Source organism: Bombina bombina, chromosome 2, assembly GCF_027579735.1.
Source record: "Bombina bombina isolate aBomBom1 chromosome 2, aBomBom1.pri, whole genome shotgun sequence".
In the NCBI taxonomy this organism is placed as follows: domain Eukaryota; kingdom Metazoa; phylum Chordata; class Amphibia; order Anura; family Bombinatoridae; genus Bombina; species Bombina bombina.
This window is the reverse complement of record NC_069500.1, coordinates 1,001,514,945-1,001,534,806: the sequence shown is the minus strand read 5'-3', so window position 1 is coordinate 1,001,534,806 and position 19,862 is coordinate 1,001,514,945. Positions and strand designations below refer to the sequence as shown.

The 19,862-nt window shown below is 43.6% G+C and overlaps 1 protein-coding gene across 1 annotated transcript in view; it reads left to right on the top strand.

Moving 5' to 3' along the window:
• ZGRF1 (zinc finger GRF-type containing 1) overlaps positions 1–19,862 on the top strand; it is a 329,862-nt gene that overhangs the window by 270,939 nt on the left and 39,061 nt on the right. The window contains exon 26 of the mRNA XM_053700189.1: positions 6,538–6,670. Within this exon, the coding sequence (XP_053556164.1) occupies positions 6,538–6,670 (133 nt within the window). The remainder of the gene's footprint in view (positions 1–6,537; positions 6,671–19,862) is intronic.

The window sequence follows — 19,862 nt, the reverse complement described above, 5'->3', positions numbered from 1 at the left end:
TTCTAAGAAGGAACGGCTTTTACACAATCTTGATGTGGTTCGTGCTTTAAAATTCTATTTACAAGCAACCAAGGATTTCAGACAAACATCATCCTTGTTTGTTGTCTATTCCGGTAAGAGGAGAGGTCAGAAAGCGACTGCTACCTCTCTTTCCTTCTGGTTGAAAAGCATCATCCGATTGGCTTATGAGACTTCTGGGCAGCAGCCTCCTGAGCGAATTATAGCTCATTCCACCAGGCTTCTGTTGCACAGATTTGTAAGGCAGCGACTTGGTCTTCACTGCATACTTTTGCCAAATTTTACAAATTCAATACTTTTGCTTCTTCGGAGGCTATTTTTGGGAGAAAGGTTTTGCAAGCAGTGGTGCCTTCCGTTTAGGTTACCTGTCTTGTTCCCTCCCTTCATCCGTGTCCTAAAGCTTTGGTATTGGTTTCCCACAAGTAAGGATGAATCCGTGGACTGGATACACCTTGCAAGAGAAAACAGAATTTATGCTTACCTGATAAATTACTTTCTCTTGCGGTGTATCCAGTCCACGGCCCGCCCTGGCAATTAAGTCAGGTTCAAATTTCTTGTTTAAACTACAGTCACCACTGCACCCTATGGTTTCTCCTTTTCCTCCTAACCGTTGGTCGAATGACTGTGGGGCGGAGCTATATGGACAGCTCTGCTGTGTGCTCTCTTTGCCACTTCCTGTAGGGAATGAGAATATCCCACAAGTAAGGATGAATCCGTGGACTGGATACACCGCAAGAGAAAGTAATTTATCAGGTAAGCATAAATTCTGTTTTTGTCACTATTTAAACAACTAAGGACATTTTATAAAATACATCTACATGTTATTCTCAAATTAATTTTTTCATTAAATGCATCATTTTATCTAGCATTTATTTAGGCCTAGATTTAGAGTTCGGCGTTAGCCGTGAAAACCAGCGTTAGAGGCTCCTAACGCTGGTTTTAGGCTACCGCCGGTATTTGGAGTCACTCAAAATAGGGTCTAACGCTCACTTTTCAGCCTCGACTTTTCCATACCGCAGATCCCCTTACGTCAATTGCGTATCCTATCTTTTCAATGGGATCTTCCTAACGCCGGTATTTAGAGTCGTTTCTGAAGTGAGCGTTAGAGCTCTAACGACAAAACTCCAGCCGCAGGAAAAAAGCAGGAGTTAAGAGCTTTCTGGGCTAACGCCGGTTCATAAAGCTCTTAACTACTGTGCTCTAAAGTACACTAACACCCATAAACTACCTATGTACACCTAAACCGAGGCCCCCCCCACATCACCGCAACTCGATTAAATTTTTTTAACCCCTAATCTGCCGACCGCCACCTACGTTATACTTATGTACCCCTAATCTGCTGCCCCTAACACCGCCGACCCCTGTATTATATTTATTAACCCCTAACCTGCCCCCCTCAACGTCGCCGCCAGCTACTTACAATAATTAACCCCTAATCTGCCGACCGCAAAGCGCCGCCACCTACGTTATCCTTATGTACCCCTAATCTGCTGCCCCTAACACCGCCGACCCCTATATTATATTTATTCACCCCTAATCTGCCCCCCTCAACGTCGCCGACACCTGCCTACACTTATTAACCCCTAATCTGCCGAGCGGACCTGAGCGCTACTATAATAAAGTTATTAACCCCTAATCCGCCTCACTAACCCTATCATAAATAGTATTAACCCCTAATCTGCCCTCCCTAACATCGCTGACACCTAACTTCAATTATTAACCCCTAATCTGACGACCGGAGCTCACCGCTACTATAATAAATGGATTAACCCCTAAAGCTAAGTCTATCCCTAACACTAACACCACCCTAACTTAAATATAATTTACATCTAACGAAATTAATTAACTCTTATTAAATAAATTATTCCTATTTAAAGCTTAAATACTTACCTGTAAAATAAATCCTAATATAGCTACAATATAAATTATAATTATATTGTAGCTATTTTAGGATTAATATTTATTTTACAGGCAACTTTGTAATTATTTTAACCAGGTACAATAGCTATTAAATAGTTAAGAACTATTTAATAGTTACCTAGTTAAAATAATAACAAAATTACCTGTAAAATAAATCCTAACCTAAGTTATAATTAAACCTAACACTACCCTATCAATAAATTAATTAAATAAAATACCTACAATTACCTACAATAAAACCTAACACTACACTATCAATAAATAAATTAAATACAATTTTTACAAATATCTACAATCAAATAAACTAGCTAAAGTACAAAAAATAAAAAAGAACTAAGTTACAAAAAATAAAAAAATATTTACAAACATAAGAAAAATATTACAACAATTTTAAACTAATTACACCTACTCTAAGCCCCCTAATAAAATAACAAAGACCCCCAAAATAAAAAAATGCCCTACCCTATTCTAAATTAATAAATTTAAAAGCTCTTTTACCTTACCAGCCCTGAACAGGGCCCTTTGCGGGGCATGCCCCAAGAAAATCAGCTCTTTTGCCTGTAAAAAAAAAACATACAATACCCCCCCCCCAACATTACAACCCACCACCCACATACCCCTAATCTAACCCAAACCCCCCTTAAATAAACCTAACACTAAGCCCCTGAAGATCTTCCTACCTTGTCTTCACCTCAACAGGTATCACCGATCTGTCCTGGCATCCGGTGCTGAAGAGGTCCAGAAGAGGCTCCAAAGTCTTCCTCCTATCCGGCAAGAAGAGGACATCCGGACCGGCAAACATCTTCATCCAAGCGGCATCTTCGATCTTCTTCCATCCGGTGCGGAGCGGGTCCATGTTGAAGCAGCCGACGCGGATCCATCCTCTTCTTCCGGCGTCTCCCGACGAATGACGGTTCCTTTAAGGGACGTCATCCAAGATGGCGTCCCTCGAATTCCGATTGGCTGATAGGATTCTATCAGCCAATCGGAATTAAGGTAGGAATATTCTGATTGGCTGATGGAATCAGCCAATCAGAATCAAGTTCAATCCGATTGGCTGATCCAATCAGCCAATCAGATTGAGCTTGCATTCTATTGGCTGATCGGGAGACGCCGGAAGAAGAGGATGGATCCGCGTCGGCTGCTTCAACATGGACCCGCTCCGCACCGGATGGAAGAAGATCGAAGATGCCGCTTGGATGAAGATGTTTGCCGGTCCGGATGTCCTCTTCTTGCCGGATAGGAGGAAGACTTTGGAGCCTCTTCTGGACCTCTTCAGCACCGGATGCCAGGACAGATCGGTGATACCTGTTGAGGTGAAGACAAGGTAGGAAGATCTTCAGGGTCTTAGTGTTAGGTTTATTTAAGGGGGGTTTGGGTTAGATTAGGGGTATGTGGGTGGTGGGTTGTAATGTTGGGGGGGGGGGTATTGTATGTTTTTTTTTACAGGCAAAAGAGCTGATTTTCTTGGGGCATGCCCCGCAAAGGGCCCTGTTCAGGGCTGGTAAGGTAAAAGAGCTTTTAAATTTATTAATTTAGAATAGGGTAGGGCATTTTTTTATTTTGGGGGTCTTTGTTATTTTATTAGGGGGCTTAGAGTAGGTGTAATTAGTTTAAAATTGTTGTAATATTTTTCTTATGTTTGTAAATATTTTTTTATTTTTTGTAACTTAGTTCTTTTTTATTTTTTGTACTTTAGCTAGTTTATTTGATTGTAGTTATTTGTAGAAATTGTATTTAATTTATTTATTGATAGTGTAGTGTTAGGTTTTATTGTAGGTAATTGTAGGTATTTTATTTAATTAATTTATTGATAGGGTAGTGTTAGGTTTAATTATAACTTAGGTTAGGACTTATTTTACAGGTAATTTTGTTATTATTTTAACTAGGTAACTATTAAATAGTTCTTAACTATTTAATAGCTATTGTACCTGGTTAAAATAATTACAAAGTTGCCTGTAAAATAAATATTAATCCTAAAATAGCTACAATGTAATTATAATTTATATTGTAGCTATATTAGGATTTATTTTACAGGTAAGTATTTAGCTTTAAATAGGAATAATTTATTTAATAAGAGTTAATTAATTTCGTTAGATGTAAATTATATTTAAGTTAGGGGGGTGTTAGTGTTAGGGTTAGACTTAGCTTTAGGGGTTAATCCATTTATTATAGTAGCGATGAGCTCCGGTCGTCAGATTAGGGGTTAATAATTGAAGTTAGGTGTCGGCGATGTTAGGGAGGGCAGATTAGGGGTTAATACTATTTATGATAGGGTTAGTGAGGGGGATTAGGGGTTAATAACTTTATTATAGTAGCGCTCAGGTCCGCTCGGCACATTAGGGGTTAATAAGTGTAGGCAGGTGTCGGCGACGTTGTGGGGGGCAGGTTAGGGGTTAATAAATATAATATAGGGGTCGGCGGTGTTAGGGGCAGCAGATTAGGGGTACATAGGGATAATGTAAGTTGCGGCGGTTTACGGAGCGGAAGATTAGGGGTTAATAATATAATGCAGGGGTCAGTGATAGCGGGGGCGGCAGATTAGGGGTTAATAAGTGTAAGGGTAGGGGTGTTTAGACTCGGGGTACATGTTAGAGTGTTAGGTGCAGACGTAGGAAGTGTTTCCCCATAGGAAACAATGGGGCTGCGTTAGGAGCTGAACGCTGCTTTTTTGCAGGTGTTAGGTTTTTTTCAGCTCAAACAGCCCCATTGTTTCCTATGGGAGAATCGTGCACGAGCACGTTTTTGAGGCTGGCCGCGTCCGTAAGCAACTCTGGTATCGAGAGTTGCATTTGCGGTAAAAATGCTCTACGCTCCTTTTTTGGAGCCTAACGCAGCATTTTTTTGGACTCTCGATACCAGAGTTAATTTTATGGTGCGGCCAGAAAAAAGCCCGCGTAGCGTTAACAGCCCATCTACCGCCAAACTCCAAATCTAGGCCTTAGTGTTTAATGTCCCTTTATTAAGTGATGCTTTTCCATTTAGAATCCACAGTTTAAACTGTCAAATTTACCACTCAAATAAAAGCAGAGCTTGCATAACCTTTTATAAAATCACATTTTAAAACACACATTTAAATGTTTTCTAAACTTTGCAAGCGATTTCCACAAAATTTTGCTTCTGCCTGTTTGGTACATGCAATTTAAAATTATTTTCACATTTTAGTCCAGAGAATGAGTTGTGCAATGCTTTTACAGCAGTTTTATTCTATACTATGAATGTTGTTATTATGGCTTCCAAGACCAACACATGGCTACAACATTAGACTTGTTCTTATAGTCCTGGGAAGATACAAGCTCCTACCATTAATAGTAGACTCTGTGGGGCATATGTATCAAGCTCCGAAGTTATGAAGCAGCGGTCACAAAGATTGCGGCTCCATAACCTGTCCGCCTGCTCTGAGCAGGAGGACAGACATCGCCGGAAATCAACCCGATCGAGTACGATTGGGTTGATTGACACCTCCCTGCTGGTGGCCCATTGGCCGCCAGTCTGCAGGGGGCGGCGTTGCACCAGCAGCTCTTGTGAGCTGCTGGTGCAATGCTGAATACGGCGAGCGTATTGCTCGCCGTATTCAGCGAGGTCTGGCGGACCTGATCCGCAGTGTCGGATCAGGTCCGCCAGACTTTGATAACTAGAGGCCTGTGGGTCAAAAGAGTTAACGAGGTATAAGGAATGCTTTGAATAATCCTATATAATAAATGGCCAAGTATGTTTGTCAGATGCAGTCATGCGCAGTAGAGACAGCACATGACAAACATACCTGGCCGTTTGGATCCTGACACTCAGCACAGAGCAAGGCTGAAGAGGAGTGTCAGGGGGCGTGGCTGAAGGGAGCGTCGTGATGGGGGCGTGGCCTGGAGCGGCAAGGGACATGACCGGGCGGGTGCCGTCGCAATGGGGCGTGGCCGGGCGGGGTGCCGCATTGGGGGCGTGGCCAGAGAGTCAAAGGGTTTGAAAGACAGAGCCAGAGAGGGAGCAAAAGAAAGTGGGGAGAAGGACCAAAGAAGGGGGGGAGAAGGGCCAAATAGAGGGGGGAGAGAGCCAAAAAGGGGGGAGAGAGAGAGCAAAAGAGGAAAGAGAGCCAAAGAGGGGAGAGAGCAAAAGAGGGGGGAGAGAGAGCAAAAGAAAGGGGGGAGAGAGCAAAGGGTGGGACCGCTGTACTGCAAAAAATGGCCTGTGTACACGGGCTTTAGTACTAGTACACTTTATTTTTCACTATATTCTACTATTTCAAACCAGATTGTTATTTACCAGGAAATGCAATTCTTCAAGATTGAATATGTGTTATATCAGGGTCAAGACAATTTCTCTTCCCTTTTCTCTAAAAAAAGATTCTTGGTTAGCTTTGCATGAATTTACACAAAAAAGGGGGAGAGGCATATGTAGGGGGTTTCCACCACATGAGGCTTTTATGAGGGGGTTATTTTTTCTCCAGTGGTCTGGGTACTATACCCACCTGTACTAATATGATTCTACTTCAAGTGTGAAGTAATTGATGTGTCAGTAAAACTGGTTATGTAATACTGCTTGTATCAGGACTTAATACACACACCATGTCAGATTTTAATTACTATTGTGTTTTGTTTTTAATTTTAGGGCAAATAAATGGTTTGAATCATATAAGTCAGTGGGAAGAAGAACTTAATGTTATACTTAGACAGTACCAAGAGACAAAAGGGGAGGAAGACTTAAAAACGCAAAACAAAAGTGCAACACAAAAAATGTCAAGGTAAGGAATGTTGTAACTCGTATGCCAAGGGTATTAATTGTCAAGTATATTTTAAATTATTTTCATTGGCTTATCTCTATTGGGGTGTCAAACGTTCACTGTAGGGGTGTGATACCTTTAATGGTTAACTAATAGTGGCTATAATTGCAAGGTTTCAGGACACTGAGGGCCCTTCATCAGGCATTTTTGCTTTTTGTCAGGAAGACTGTCGCTGTCCATATGTGCATGTTTTTTTTTCATTACGGTCTTGAGCTTAATTTGACTGCAGTGCATTGCTGTGTCCTCCATATTGATGCAGAAAAAGGGCAGTATTCTTTTAGCCAGTGTATTTAAAGAAAGTATTTAAAGAAAGATTACGAGTTTTGCGTTATGAGTGAAAAAGCTTCATAACACTGCTTTTTCACTACCGCTGCTATTACGAGTCTTGTAGGTATAGCTGTACCGCACACTTTTTTGGCCGTCACGCAACGTAACTACCGCACCTTTCAAAAAGTCCTTTTTCAATGGGACTTCCATAACGCTGGTATTACGAGTTTGCCTGTCCGGCCAAAAAGTGAGCGGTACAGCCTATAACTACAAGATCTGTACCGCCACCTGTAAGTCAGTAGTTATTAGTTTTACGTTACAGAGCTGTACCATAAAACTCATAACTTAAATGCTACAAAGTACACTAACACCCATAAACTACCTATTAACCCCTAAATCAAGGCCCTCCCGCATCGTTAACACTAAAATAAAATTATTAACCCCTGATCTGCCGATCTGGACATCGCCGCCACTATAATAAACATATTAACCCCTAAACCGCCGCACTCCGGCATCGTAAACACTAGTTAAATATTATTAACCCCTAATCTGCTGCCCCCAATGTCTTTGCCACCTACAAACACTAAGTGATCTTTATTTCCATCTTAATATGAGGAGAGTCCACGGCTTCATTCCTTACTTGTGGGAATACAGAACCTAGCCACCTGGAGGAGGCAAAGACACCACATCCAAAGACTTAAATACCTCCCCCACTTTTCTCATCCCCCAGTCATTCTTTGCCTTTCGTCACAGGAGGATGGCAGAGAAGTCTCGGAAGATTCGGAGTAGTCTCTTATGGAGGGTAGTAGACTTCAGTATGGGACTGGAGTTTACACTAGTCTTCTCAGCCTCTCAGTGAGACCATTGACGAATGTTAAGGTCTGGAGATGCAGGGAGAGTCTTTCTGCGAAACCATCCAGACTCGTGTTAACAGCTCCTAAGCAATCAGAGTTTCACTGCCTGCTTCTATAACTCAAGTCCATGTCGGTTGCGATGCTACAAGACTGTCAAACTTGAGAGGCTGTGTGTCTGATCCACGGCAAAGATTCCGGTAAGATCGTTTCATCTCATATGATAACATAAGAAGACAGGGCCACAGTATGACTCCATTATCTGTATGGAATCAAGGGTTAATATCTCCGGAAGGAGGTTATTGAACAGAAGGGATTTATACATAACTTGCTTTATTATGTTTTATGCTGCAATAGGTGTGAGATTAAGCTCAGGCAGATGTGGAACATTTAGGTTTTACTTTCGTTTTTGAGATAACTTTGAGGCCTGTTATTTTTTGCGCGTTTCTCTCCTGGAGCAGGGGTGGTCCTGCATGGCACTCCATGTGACCGGGTGTGGTCTCATTGACTTCCGTTTTCCTGACCGTGTGGTTTACAGGAGAACAAGTGGTTTCTCTGTGAGGCCTGGGTCATAGGAGGTGGTGAGTGCCCCGGCCATTGGGGGTATAAAGGTGCCATTTATCTTATTCTATTGTCCATCTTTAAAGCGCAAGCTATGGAGGACTCTGACGCGTTAGAGGGTACTCCCTCTTTTCCTAAATCTAATACCTATTTTTATTGTGAGGAGGCTGCGGTATACCCGCCTGCTTAATTATGTTTCACATGCCTCGATAAGGTAATTATATCTAAAAAGACAAAGATTTTTAGTATCACTAAGCCGTCCACCTCTGAGGGGGTCTCTGTCTCGTGAGGTGCATTCCCTGCAATCATCTCCTACTACACATGCAGCCTCCCATTGCACTGCTATTCCTCCTTCAGGAGGGGCCCTCTTACCGCCAGACTTTTCTGAACAGTTACAAACGACAGTGTCTGCAGCCTTCAGTGCTTTACCTCACCCTGCTAAGCGCAAGCGAAAGGTCAAAGGGGTCATCTACCAATTTGTTGGATTTATCTGGTACTAGATTATCCGCTGATGAAGACGCCTCTGATAGTTCAGAGGAGGCTCTTTCTGGGTCGGAATCTTCTGCCTCTAAACCTCCGGCTGAGTAGGAACCGGATCGAGCACTTACGCTTTTTGTTAAAGGAAGTGTTGGCTACGTTAGAGGTTCCGGAACCTAAATTACCAGAGGAACCTTCTATTCCTAAGTTTGACAAGGTTTATGAGGACAGGGTGGTGCCACAGACTTTCCTGGTTCCCATAAAGATGGCAAATATTATTAAGAATGAATGGGAGAGACTTGGATCTTCTTTTTCCCCTTCTTCTTTTAAGAAATTGTTCCCCGTTCCGGACTCTCAATTAGAGTTGTGGGGGTCTGTCCCTAAGGTGGATGGAGCTATCTCCACGCTTGCTAAGCGCACCACTATCCCACTTGATGATAGGGGTACTTGTTTCAGCCTGCAGCGGCGGTTACTGCGGTAGCTGAAGCCGCCACCTATTGGTGCGGCTCTCTAGCGGAGATGATCGAGGTGGAAATTCCCCTTGACGAGATCCAGGAAAGAATTAAGGCCTTGAGGGTAGCTAATTCTTTAATCTCTAATGCAAACATGCAGATTATTTGCCTGAATGCCAAAACATCAGATTTTTCTGTTCTAGCCCATAGGGCTCTCTGGCTGCAGTCTTGGTCTGCGGACATGACTTCAAAATCTCGATTGCTTTCCCTTCCATTTAAGAGGAAGATTCTTTTCTGTCTCTATCATATCCAGGGTCACTGAGGGCAAGGGTGCCTTTCTACTGCAGGATAAGAAGAATAAATGTAAAGGACAAGGTCCTAATTTTCTTCCCTTTCATTCGGATAAATCCCAACGCCAGCAGCCCACCGCGATGCCTGATCAGTCCAAGGAAACTTGGAAACCATCTCAATCTTGGAATAAATCCAAGCAGAACAAGGAGCCCGCCGAAACTAAGTCGGCATGAAAGGGCAGCCCCCGATCCGGCATTGGATCGTGTTGGGGGCAGACTATCTCTCTTTGTGGAGGCTTTTTTGGGGGACATGCAAGACCCTTGGGTTCTAGAAGTCATTGTTCAGGGTTACAGGATAGGTTTCAAATCTCATCTGCCCAGGGGCAGATTCCGCTTATCAAACCTATCTTCAAGACCAGAAAAACAAGAAGCTTTTCTAGGGTGCTTGAGGGATCTCTCCTCCCTGGGAGTAATTGTGCCAGTACCTCTATCAGAGAGAGGTCTAGGGTACTACTCAAACCTTTTTGTAGTCCCAAAGAAGGAGGGTACGTTCCCTCCGATTCTAGACCTAAAGTTCCTAAACAAGTTTCTGTCGGCCCCATCATTCAAGATGGAGACGATAAGGTCTATTCTGCCTTTAATTCAAGAGGGACAGTTCATGACTACAATAGACTTGAAGGATGCTTACCTACTTGTGCCAATACACAAGGATCACTTCACGTTCTTAAGATTTGCCTTTCTGGACCCGCACTTCCAGTTTGTGGCTATTCCTTTTGGTCTGGCTACTTTACAAAGGTTCGGGGGGCTCTGCTTGCGGTGGCGAGGTCCAGAGGTATTGCAGTAGCGCCGTACTTGGACGACATCCTGGTCCAGACTTCGTCCTGCCGGCTGGCAGAAGACCATTCAAGAGCTCTTCTTCAATCTCATGGATGGAAGATAAACTTAGGAAAGAGTTCTCTGGTTCACAGCACCAGGGTGGAATTCCTGGGCACGATAATAGATTCTATATCCATGAGGATATTCCTTACAGTCCAGAGACGTTGCAAAATTACTTCCATTGTCTTGCCCTCCGGACCTCTTCACGGCCATCTGTGGCCCGCTGTATGGAGGTAATTGGACTCATGGTGTCCAGCATAGATATCATTCCATTCGCCAGGTTCCATACCAGACCTCTTCAGCTGTGCATGCTGAGGCAATGGAATGGCGACCCCTCGGATCTTTCTCAACAGATTTCTGGTCGAGAGAATCGCTCTCTTCTTGGTGGCTCTGTCCAGATCGCCTGTCCCAAGGGACATCCTTCTTGAGACCATCCTGGGAGATTGTGACTACGGACGCAAGTCTCTCAGGATGGGGAGTCATTTGGGGAACCAGGAAGGCACAGGGCCAATGGTCTCGAGAGGAATCTTTTCTCCCGATCAACATTTTGGAACTTCGAGCGATCTTCAACGCTCTGAAGGCTTGGCCTCTTCTAGGTTCGTCCCAGTTTATAAGATTCCAATCGGACAACATTACCTCAGTGGCTTGCATCAACCATCGGGGGGAACGAGGAGCTCCCTAGCAATGAGGGAAGTATCTCGGATTCTGGAATGGGCAGAGACCCACAACTGCTCGCCTTCAGCGATCCACATTCCGGGTGTGGACAACTGGGAAGCAGATTTCCTCAGCCGACAATCCTTTCATCCGGGGGAACGGTCTCTCCAACCTGAGGTGTTTGCGGAGATTTGCAATAGATGGGGGACGCCGGAGATAGATCTCATGGCGTCCCAACTCAATTCCAAGCTACCCAGTTACAGGTCACGGTCCAGGGATCCACAGGCAGAGCTGATAGATAAATTAGCAGTGCCTTGGAGGTTCAAACTAGTTTACATTTTTCCACCGTTACCACTTCTACCTTTGGTAGTGGCCCGCATCAAGCATGAGCAAGCTTTGACAATCCTAATTGCTCCATCGTGGCCGCAAAGGATGTGGTTTGCGAATCTGGTGGGGATGTCCTCCATGGAGGTTACCTTGTCGCAGAGATCTGCTGGAACAGGGTCCCTTTGTTCATCAGAATCTAGATTCTCTGAGGCTGACTGCGTGGAGATTGAACGCTTAGTCCTAGCCTAGAGAGGATTTTCTGAGAGAGTGATTGATACTCTCATTCAAGCTAGAAAGCCGGTCACTCGTCGCATCTATCATAAGGTGTGGAGGACATACTTATTCTGGTGTGAAGAGCGTGGATTCCCCTGGCATAAGCTAAGGGTGTCCAGGATTCTTTCCTTTCTCTAAGACGGTTTGGAGAAGGTACTTGCCGCTAGTTCTTTAAAGGGACAGATTTCGTCTCTATCTATTTTATTTCACAAGAGGCTCGCTGAGCTTCCTGATATACAGTCTTTTGTTCAGGCTCTTTCGAGAATCAGGCCTGTGTTTAGACATTCCACTCCTCCTTGCTTGGAGTTCAATTCTGGTTCTTAAGATTTTGCAGAAGGCTCCGTTTGAGCCCATGCATTCAGTTGACATTAAGTTACTGTCTTTGAAGGTTCTTTTTCTACTGGCTATTGCCTTGGCATGCAGAGTCTCTGAGATGGTGGCCTTGCAATGTGAGCCTCCTTAACTTATTTTTCATGCTGACAAGGCTGTTCTTTGCACTGGCTTGGGTTTTCTCCCTAAGGTTGTGCCTGATCTCAAAATCAATCAGGAGATTGTGGTTCCTTCCTTGTGTCCTAATCCTTCTTCGAAGGAACGATTACTTCATAATCTGGATGTGGTTCGGGCTTTGAAATTCTATCTTCAGGGCACGAAGGATTTTAGACAGACTTCGGCATTGTTTGTTGTCTATTCTGGGAAGCGCAGAGGGCAGAAGGCTTCTTCCACTTCCCATCTCTTTTTGGTTGAGGAGCATTATTCGCTTAACATATGAAACAGTGGGATATAAGCCTCCTCAGAGGATTACGGCTCATTCAACTAGAGCTGTGGCTTCATCTTGGGCCTTCAAGAATGAGGCCTCTATGGAGCAGATTTGTAGGGCCACTGCCTGGTCCTCCTTACATACTTTTTCAAAGTTTTACAAATTTGACATTTTTTGCTTCGGCTGAAGCAGCTTTTAGGAGGTTTTGCAGGCTGTGGTGCCCTCAGAATTGGGTCCGCTTCTCTTTTACCCTTCCGATTTAATTTAGTGTCCTCTAGAGCTTGGGTATATGTTTCCCACAAGTAAGGAAGCCGTGGACTCTCCTCATATTAAGATGGAAAACATAAATTATGCTTACCTGATAATTTCCTTTCCATCTGTATGAGGATAATCCACGGCCCCAGACCGTTTTCTCTGTTGGACGGACCAAAATGTTTTGTTCTTCTGGCACCATTTATACCCTGATATTTCTCCTACTGTTCCTTGTTCCCTCTGCAGAATGACTGGGGGATGAGGGAAGTGGGGGAGGTATTTAAGCCTTTGGCTGGGGTGTCTTTGCCTCCAGGTTCTGTCTTCCCACAAGTAAGGAATTAAGCCATGGACTCTCCTCATACAGATGAAAACGAAATTATCAGGTAAGCATAATTTATGTTTTTAAATTTGTAACACTCATTTAAACCAGCTTTTAGCAGTATTATATATATATATATATATATATATATATATATATATATATATATATATATATATATATATATATATAGTGGTAAGGTCACTGAAAAGAACAGTCTCAATGGCCATGGTAACTGTATTTTCAAACAGTTTTATTCAGTGAAAATTGTCTTTTTTAACTTAACAGGTGCACTGTCTCTAAGTACAGCAATTTCAAAGCAGCCAGCAAAACAAAGCATACAAATAAAAAACCTGTCAGAAGCCTAACTATATATACATTTACTAATAATAAAGTGGCCAGCTAACCTGAACCCATTTTAGTACTTCACAGAAATGGCATATGCAAAATACAAAACAAATCAAAACAATTTTGTCTCACCAGTGTGTCTCTTTACAGGCTGTCAGCAATTCTAGCAGGTCTCTAGCCTCTCTTTCACTCTGGAAAACAGCCTGCTTCCTGAGACACATACTATTCCATGATACCTGCTTATAAAGGCCTGACCCAACAGGTTTAACTCTTTAGTAGCGGTGAAAAATTGCTCCCTCTAACCGCCTGTTAATGTACACACCTTTTCTCACCCTGTCACTATATATATATATATCTGTTAAAATATATATACAGGTAGCCCTCAGTTTACGCCGGGGTTACAGACGTTTATTTGAGAATGTGCTCGTGCCCTATTGTCCCGGGCCTTCTGCCTTGGGGAGGGCCTCTACAGTTCCTGAGTGTTGTGCCTTTCGTTACAGGATTGCGCGCCTTTGCGTATTGCTCAGACATGTTTTTCAGTTATTGAATGACCCTATCATTACCGGATGTGGGGATTTTCAGTCTCCTAATTCGAATGGTGCACCTCATTAGACATGTGGTGATGAAGTAATCTCCTGATTGTCATTTGTTTGAGATCTTTCCCAGTTTTGAAATATGGGGCTCCGTTTGGCTGGTCCTGCGGGTAAGCCTGTGTCTTTTTGGGCGTTAACCTTTTGGGTTGCCTTATATTTTATTTATATCCGATGGGATGTCTTTTATTTGTTTTTGTTTCCTTCGGGAACCTTCTCGGATTGATACTCTTTATTACTTCTTCTGAAGTTGTTTTGGACATGTTAGTCCTATGTTAAAAATGTCTGTTTTCTGTTTTTTCCCCTATGAGGGAGAATTTATGCAGCTTGCCGGTTAGGACCCTAGGTGCAGGCTGGTCCTGTCCGGTTTCGTTCGGTCTTGCGGCTGTTCAGAGACGTGGCGCTGTTCTGCTCGGCTGGTTCGGTAGAAGCGCAGAGTGCTCAGGTTATCATTGTTTTTCATGTTTAACTAATCATTCGAGAGGACCTGTGAGTCTGTGAGGTGCTAAGGATTGTTTCAGTCCTTATAGCCTTCAGTCATAGATGGACGGGCAGGGGAGTTTTCCGCTGTGTCACTCTATCTGACATCTGATTTCATCAGAACTTAGAGTTTTCCTCCCCATGTGGTGGAGGCTTGGAGGGCTTAATGCCCCTTACTGCAGTTGAGTGGTTTGTCCTTAATTTTTAGGCCTCTAGATTGTCCTTTTGGGCTTGATCCAACAGCTTGTACAGGATAGCTTTCTAGAATGCGGATGGTTTGCAGTTTGAAACCAGTTGCAGCTCTTGACACCTTGCAGGTGTACGCATAAGCTGTATGTAGTGTATCTAGATGCAGCTCTTACTTTTGGACGTGTACTGTCTGAGTTATTAGAGACCTTTGGGTCTTCTTCCATTGTCTCCGGGTGAGTTGGATCTCCTTTTAGGGATCTGTGTTCCAGGTTATGGTTGTTCCCTGAGGGGACTTGGTTTAGCTCGGGGATTTCCGGAGCTGGGTAGGCTTAGTGCCTTTCTCTTCCTTGTGTCTTCTGCTTGTGCGGAGGTGATAGGGAGTCTAGTCCTGCTAGTAGGATTTTTTGACCTCGAGGTATCCCTTGGTTGTCCTGAGGCTCTGAGAAGTATCTTCATATGACTTCTAGCCTTGCTCCTTGGAGCGTGGGACTTTAACTAGGGGTGGTTCCTTTCTTTAGTCGGCTTTCGAGTTCTTCTTGTTATCCGGATTCTCTGGATATGCATCCATACTCTTGTGTCTGGCTTTTTGGCCAGTTGGGGTGTTTAGTCCTAGGGTAAGGTTTGCCTGAACTATTAGGTGCCTGGACCTGTTTTTCTTCCTGAGACTTTCGGTTGCTGAAGCTTCACTTGGCCTTTTTCCTTACCCAGTCTTGGGTGGTTTTGGAATTTTGGATCTCAAGGCTGGTTGGGGTGTTCCACGGTAGTGGGAACTTGGGCTATGTCCTTGCTCAATCTACCTAACCTGGTCATGGTTGGCCAGGTTTTCAGAGTATATTTTACTCTTTGCCACAGAGTAGCCCATTTCATCTGGTGGTTAGCCGTGTGGCTTGAGCCTCAAGGGTGGTTGGTTCATACCCAGCTACTGGCGTTGGATGTTCAATTTCTGGTGCGCCTTAGGGTTGCATTCCTCTGGTCAGCTTGCCCTCCTCTGCAGGCGAATTGGTTGGCTGTGCCTCTGCTTGGCAAGCTACTTGTAGGGGGGTCCTTTTCTAGGACATCTGTGTTGGGAATTTTTCTTCCCATTAGCCGGTGACTTCGGACCTTGAGGACAGTTGTTGCCCTTCCAGCATCATCCATTTTCTTTAGGGGATACTCTCCTCCCTATGGAGATAGAGTCCTTGCTTGGGGCTTCTGGATGGGAGGCAGAAAGGTGGGATTGGTTCCCCCTGGGGTCTTGCTGGCTCCAAGCAGACTTGTTGGGCCTTTATTTTGATAGATCCTTAAGTCTATGGCCTTGTCTGTTTTCAGAGTCGGGTTGTACGTGTACTCTGTGGGGATGGCTGTGCTATCCTTACGCTTGTTCCTGTACCTGTTTCGGGATTCTTTTGTTCCCCTGTCTTGGATCCCTGAGGCTGGGAAGCTCCAGCTGGGTGTGGGTCTGCAGGTCAAGATGGCCGAGCGGTCTAAGGAGCTGCGGTCGGGTTGCAGTCTCCTCTGAATGTGTGAGCTTTGTTGAGTCTATCCTGTTAGCTTAGTCTGCTAGATTTTCCTTTCAACTTGCTCCATTGATTTCAGAAGAGGGTTTACTCTACCTTTGGGTTCTGAGGGTATACTCTCCTTCTCAGGGGGGGCCTCGATTGAGGTTTTGTGTTCCCCTTTTTAGGGACCTGTGTGTAGGTCCAGCGACTTAGGTTGCTGGAGCATCCCCTCTGTCTGGGGGTTGCTTTTGCAGTCTGTTTCTTGCTTGACTGCTTCTTCTTCCTCACAAGTACCCTCTGTGTCATCCTGTTATGGACTCTGTGTTCTCAAACTTGTTTTTTTTTTTTCACCTGGGTGTATTACACAATTTTTCATGGTCGAATGCTTTGGTATTCTATGGTCAGACACTGGGAGGACTTTGCCTCTTCAGTTGTATTCCGTGATTGCAAGATGTTGGAGAGACATCTGTTCTGTCTCTGTGCCCGGTCTTATCCCGGGTTTTGCTTGGTATAGGCGTGGCCTCCTTTCCCTGTTTGGGCCCCTTTGGGTCTCTCTGAGCTGGGCTCACTCGTGGAGGTGTTCTTTTTTGTAGTAGGAGACCTTTCAGTTTCCTTGGTTCTCCTTTTCCTTGTTCCCTTGGGGGTTTCGGCTGGTGTCTCCTTCATTTGTGGAGATGAGCCGTGGGGGACCGTTTGTTAGGCGACGGTGTCTCCTGGAGGACTGTTGACTCAGTCAAGTCCGTTTGCGGTCTCTAGTTTGGCTTCTGGACTAACTGCGAGTCAGTGTCATTGGGGCTTTTCCTTTTAAAGTTTTCTCGCCTTCGGACGAATCAGTTTTTTTTTTTTTATTGGGTAGAGGTTCAGGTCTTGGCATTCAGTGTCCTCTATAGCTTGGGTATTGTTTTCCCAAAAGTAATGAATGCAGCTATAGACTCTTTCCATTTGAGAAGAAAAAACATAAATTATGCTTACCTGATCATTTCCTTTTCTTCTGATGGAAAGAGTCCACAGCTCCCCACCCGTAATTTTATGTGGGCCATCCTTATATTCTTCTGGCACCTTTCATCCTGATATTTCTTCTACTGTTCCTTGTTCCTCTGCAGAATGACTGGGGGGATGAGGGGAGTGGGAGGAGTATTTAAGCCTTGGGCTGGGTTGTCTTTGCCTCCTCCTGGTGGCCAGGTTCTTATTTCCCAAAAGTAATGAATGCAGCTGTGGACTCTTTCCATCAGAAGAAAAGGAAACTATCAGGTAAGCATCATTTATGTTTTTTCTAATGCAAGGGATTCAGTGTTAACCTCTCTCCATGTAAGGATTGATGGGAGAGTTTGAGACTTCCAATTTTTGGGTATTAGTCTCTTTGCAGAGTTGGTATTTGCATTTTATTTGAGAGAATTTGTTGAAGAAAAAAAAGAGCCAAATATCTAATTCAAGAGATATGGGTAAGACCTCTTCGATTTCATTTTTAATGGATTCCCAGAAGTTTTGTGCAATGGGGCAGGTTCACCATATATGTGTGGGGTTACGTTCTGATCTGCAGCCTCTCCGGCACTCAGAGGGGAGCACTAGTGAGATTAATCTTTTTTTTCAGAGCTCTGGCTAAGAGTTTGCCTGATCTATTACTTTTATAAAAGAACATGCTGTTTGTTTTGGAGTGCAGAGCTTGATATTCAATCTGTAAATAACTGTCTAATGCATGTCTAGCTGTTTTAAGTCTGAAATATTCTTCAATAATAGTATTCAGTTTAGTTATTGTATCTGGATTATGTAGTAGGTTGTCATCTAATTTCCATTGCTATGGCGTTGAGTGTATATTTTGCCATGCTATTTTCAGTTTCACGGCAGAATGAACGGCCAAGAAGTGGGGGAAATGTTGCATCTTAGGACTAAGGCTAAAGCTGATTTATTAGAGAAAATATAGTCAAGGCTGTATGATTGCTATGGCGTTGAGTGTATATTTTGCCATGCTATTTTCAGTTTCACGGCAGAATGAACGACCAAGAAGTGGGGGAAATGTTGCATCTTAGGACTAAGGCTAAAGCTGATTTATTAGAGAAAATATAGTCAAGGCTGTATGATTTGTTGGGGTGAGAAAAAAAGTCCTTAGTCCTATCCAAATTGTGTTTAAATCTTTTTTGGAGATTTTGCTGTTTTGGGTTAGTGCTATCTTTGGATGGTTGTAGGGGATATTAAAGTTGCCTTCGACGAAGGTTGGTCCTTTAGCTATGTCTATTATTTTGTTGAGAATGTTTTTGAAAAAAGGGGATTGTTTGGTATTCGGGGAGTATATGTTTGTGTGATGGGTCTGCCATAGAGTAGACCTGTTAAACCTAAGTTTCGTCCGTCTGAGTCTTTTGTGGATTGGATGAGCGTGAAGGGAAGTGATGTATTGATAAGGAAGCTTATACCATTAAGTGCCTGAGCTATGGTAGTGGGTAGTGAATATTTTGCCAAAGTATTTTGGTTCTTTGTTGCATCTGAAGTGGGTTTCCTGCAGAAATAGAATGTCGATTTGTCTCTTTGTTAAGTCAAGAAGTGCTCTCAATCGTTTGTGGGGTGAATTTAGCCCTTTTGCTTTCTTCGTTAATAGGGTTAGTGTTTGCACCTGTAGTTTGGTTTATGCATTTATGTGTGTAGGTGATGGTCGGTATATCATGGGAGATGTGTGCTGTAGTTTTGCTTTGTTCGGATGAATGTGCACACTCTTGCAAGAAAAAGTTCGGTGTATAACAAATAACAAACCAGATAATAAACAGTTTTAAATAATATAGTGTAAATAACAATAATAAACTCAGTAACAAAAGTAGAAGGAAAAAGTCTCCCTATTGTAGGACATAAGTGAGAGTGGTTAGGGGGTATTACCACTACTAGCCCTATTATTCATGGGTCTACAGAGACCTGTTGTTGTATAAGTAGAGCAAGATATCCTGGTCGGGGGGTAAAGGGGAGAGGAATTGGAAGGGAGTGAAGAGGGAAGGAGAGACAAGGGAAGGGGGGAATAGGTTGTAAGCTAATGGAATTTAAGGACCATCTAACTTCTGAGCAAGGTATAAGAAGCAAACATAGGAGGTAACTGTGGCGTATAAAGTCAGATGGTAGAGTAATTGTTACATTTACTTGGCCATCCTTGGAAGGGATAACATCTGGAGGTCAGTTTGGTTTTCATTGTCTCTAAGATGGGTCTTTAAGATGAGTGAGTTGAGGGTGTGGGACTGGAGACTGTTTGACTCCTGGGTGAGGTAGCAGGTGGGGTGTTCTTCAGTTGTACACTGTGCCAAGAGTCAGCTGGGTTTCCTGATCTTTTAGTTGTAGGTATTGAAGAGGGGGGTTCTGGGGGAGGAACTGAGGGGGGATCGAGTCCAAGTGTGGAGCAGAAGTTGTGGATGTCATCTGGGGACTTGCAGATGAGGCGGGTGTTGTTTCTGATAGTCTAGATGTGTGTTGAAAAGCCCCATCTATAGGGTATTCTTTTATTTCTCAGTAAGGTGGTGAGTGTTGAGAATTTCTTTCTTCGTTGGAGTGTTCTGGTTGAGAGGTCTTGGAAGAACTGAAGGATGTTCCCTTTGAAGCGAACAGGTTGAGTCTTCCTTGATTGATTTAAGAGAATTTCCTTCTCCTGGAAATTTTTAAATTGAATCACGATGTTCCGTGGTGGAGCAGAGTCTGGTGGTTTTGGTCTCAGGGTTCTGTGTGCTCTGACCCATTTTATCTC